Genomic DNA, 3,310 nt, shown 5'->3' with positions numbered 1-3,310 from the left:
GGCTTTAGCGCTGATCATATGTATATATGGTCAATCTCAATGGCATTTTCTTGCTTTGCTAGCCGGAGCCATGTCTCTGTCCCTTGCCTTTGCCCTTCATGAGCGGCCTTCAAACCTTTATTCTCAAACACTGCGCTTCTACCCTTGCTGTTGTTATTCAAAACTGAAAAAGAAGAAAAATTCTATCTTTTAAGATGTAAGGGAGGATCAACACACTTCCCTCCTTTTTCTTAGTCGTGCTCCTTCAATCTTAGCCAGAAAATACTTCACAGTGCCTTACTTCTCATTTCAGCTGCAATAAAAATAAAGATTAAATACAGTATATCCCATTAATACGGTTTTAAATTTGTTTAAAGGTTTAAAGTCAGATAAGGACCTTGGGAGACAAGGCATTAGGTATATGTGACTAAACGTGTAAACTTTCGAAATTTATCAAGCTGTGAAAAGAGCTTGAAATCGGTGCTAATAGAAAACGAGATGCAGATTATTATTATTAATATCATTATTATCATTATTATTATTATTATTTGCTTAGTTACAACCCTAGTCAAAAAAGCAGTATGCTACAAGCCCAAGTGTTCCAAAAGGGAAAATAGCCCAGTGAGTAGAGGAAATAAGGAAACAAATAGAATAGTGTGCCCAAGTGTATACTCATGCAATGAGCCACCACAACATTATTCATAAAAAAGATAAAAAAAAACACACATACAAATGAAAATCGAAAAGTTAATCGTCACAATTTCATCCGAAAGTCTTCCAAAAAAGTCTACGAAGCCAAAAGGTCTTATCAGCGCCAAGTTACAGGTATTTCTAAATGGTGCCAAACGACGATCAAAGCACTATCAGGAAAGCCTTACTTTCAGCGCCAAATGGCAATCAAAGCCCTCTCAAGAAAGTCTTACTTTCGCCGTCCAACGACGATCAAAGCATTATCAAGAAAGCCTTGCTTTCGGTGCCAAACAACAATCAAAGCAATATCAGGAAAGCCTTGCTTTCGGCGCCAAACGACGATCAAAGCGCTACAAGGAAAGCCTTGCTTTCGGAGCCAAACGACGATCAAAGCGCTATCAAAAAGGCCTTGTTTTCAGTACCAAACGACGATCAAAGCACTATCAGGAAAGCCTTGCTTTCGGCGCCAAATGACGATCAAAGCGCTATCAGGAAAGTCTCGCTTTCGCCACTCAGCGACTATCAAAGCAGTACAAGGAAAGCCTTGGTTTCGACGCCAAACGACGATCAAAGTGCTATCAGGAAAGCCTTGCTTTCGGTGCCCAACAACGACCAAAGTGCTATCAGGAAAGTCTTGCTTTCGGCGCCAAACACTGATCAAAGCGCTACAAGGAAAACCTTGCTTTCGGCGCCAAACGACGATCAAAGCACCATCAGGAAAGCCTTGCTTTCGGTGCCCAACAATGATCAAAGTGCTATCAGGAAAGCCTTGCTTTCGGCGCCAAACGACGATCAAAGCGCTATCAGGAAAGCCTTGCTTTCGGTGCCTAATAATGATCAAAGCTCTATCAGGATAGCCTTGCTTTCAGCGCCAAATGACGATCAAAGCACTATCAGGAAAGCCTTGCTTTCGGTGCCAAACGACGATCAAAGTGCTAACAGGAAAACCTTGCTTTCAGTGCCCAACGATGATCAAAGTGCTTTGGAAAGCCTTGCTTTCAGCACCAAAGGAATATCAAAGCGCTATCAGGAAATCATCGGTGCCAAACAACGATCAAAGCACTATCACGAAAGCCTTGCTTTTGGCACAAAACGACGATCAAAGCGCTATCAGAAAAGCCTTGCTTTCGGCACCAAACGATAATACAAGGGCTATCAGGAAAGCCTTGCTTCCGGCGCCAAACGACGATCAAAGCGCTATCAGAAAAGTCTTGCTTTCGTCACTCAATAACGATCAAAGCACTATAAGGAAAGTCTTGCTTTCGACGCCAAACAACGATCAAAGCACTATCAGGAAAGCCTTGCTTTCGGTGCTCAACAACAATCAAAGCGCTATCAGGAAAGTCGGTGCCAAACACCGATCAAAGCGCTACAAAGAAAAACTTCTTTTCGGCGCCAAGCGACGATCAAAGCGCCATCAGGAAAGCCTTGCTTTCGGTGGCCAATAATGATCAAAGCGCCATCAGGAAAGCCTTGCTTTCGGTGCCAAACAACGATTAAAGCTCTATCAGGAAAGGCTTGCTTTCAGTGCCAAATGACGATCAAAGCACTATCAGGAAAGCCTTACTCTCGGCACCAAATGACGATCAAAGCATTATCAGGAAAGCCTTGCTTTTGGCACCAAACGATGATTAAAGTGCTATCAGGAGAGCCTTGCTCTCACTGCAAACGACGATCAAAGCGCTATCAGGAAAGTCTTGTTTTTGGAGCCAAATGACGATCAAAGCGCTACAAGGAAAGCCTTGGTTTCGACACCAAACAACTATGAAAGCACTATCAGGAAAGCCTTGCTTTTGGTTTCCAACAACGATCATAGAGCTATCAGGAAAGTCTTGCTTTTAGCGCCAAACACCGATCAAAGCACTACAAGGAAAACCTTGCTTTCGGAGCCAAACGGCGATCAAAGCGCCATCTGGAAAGCCTTGCTTTCGGTGCCCAACAATGATCAAAGCACTATCAGGTAAGCCTTGCTTTCGGCGCCAAACGACGATCAAAGCGCTATCAGGAAAGTCTTGCTATCGGTGCCCAACAATGATCAAAGCGCTATCAGAAAAGCCTTGCTTTCGGCGCCAAACGACGATCAAAGCGCTATCAGGAAAGCCTTGCTTTCGGCTCCAAACGACGATCAAAGTGCTATCAGGAAAGCCTTGCTTTCGGTGCCCAACGATGATCAAAGCGCTATCAGGAAAGCCTTGCTTTAGGAACTTCTTTATGCTTTTAGTTTTGGCTTTTTTGTTTTTTAGCATATTCTCTGCCTTTTCAACACCATTTTAACAGCGTCTTCTAAAGCTGGTGTATCAAAAGTAGACTATTATAGTTTGGTATTTCTTATCAGTATCTGTTGTTGATGAAATGAAACGACAACGATAACAACAATAACAATAATTATCGTAGCCTTACTATTATTATTATCATTATTATTGTTATTATCATTATTATTATTATTATTATTATTATTATTATTATTATTATTATTATTATTATTATTATTAGCCAAGCTATAATACTGGTTGGAAAAGCAAAATGCTATAATTTCAAAGGGCTCTAACAGGAAATAATAGCCTAGTGAGGATAGGTAATAAGGAAATGGGAAATAAACTACATACGTAATGAATGAAAAATAAAGAATATTTTCAGATCA

General features: G+C 41.3%; 1 protein-coding gene across 1 annotated transcript; it reads left to right on the top strand.

Annotated features, from left to right (window-relative positions):
* The first annotated feature begins 814 nt into the window (after window positions 1-814).
* Window positions 815-1,813, top strand: LOC137646709 (testis-expressed basic protein 1-like). Its single transcript, XM_068379816.1, has one exon. It carries the CDS (start codon window positions 815-817, stop codon window positions 1,811-1,813), a length of 999 nt encoding a protein of 332 aa, XP_068235917.1.
* The last annotated feature ends 1,497 nt before the right edge of the window (window positions 1,814-3,310 follow it).

Source organism: Palaemon carinicauda, chromosome 9 (genome assembly GCF_036898095.1).
Source record: "Palaemon carinicauda isolate YSFRI2023 chromosome 9, ASM3689809v2, whole genome shotgun sequence".
Lineage (NCBI taxonomy): Eukaryota > Metazoa > Arthropoda > Malacostraca > Decapoda > Palaemonidae > Palaemon > Palaemon carinicauda.
This window is presented reverse-complemented; position numbering and strand designations above follow the sequence as displayed.

Excerpts from the sequence above, each read along its gene's own strand:
- LOC137646709 (XM_068379816.1), top strand. The coding sequence starts at position 815 with ATGGTGCCAAACGACGATCAAAGCACTATCAGGAAAGCCTTACTTTCA.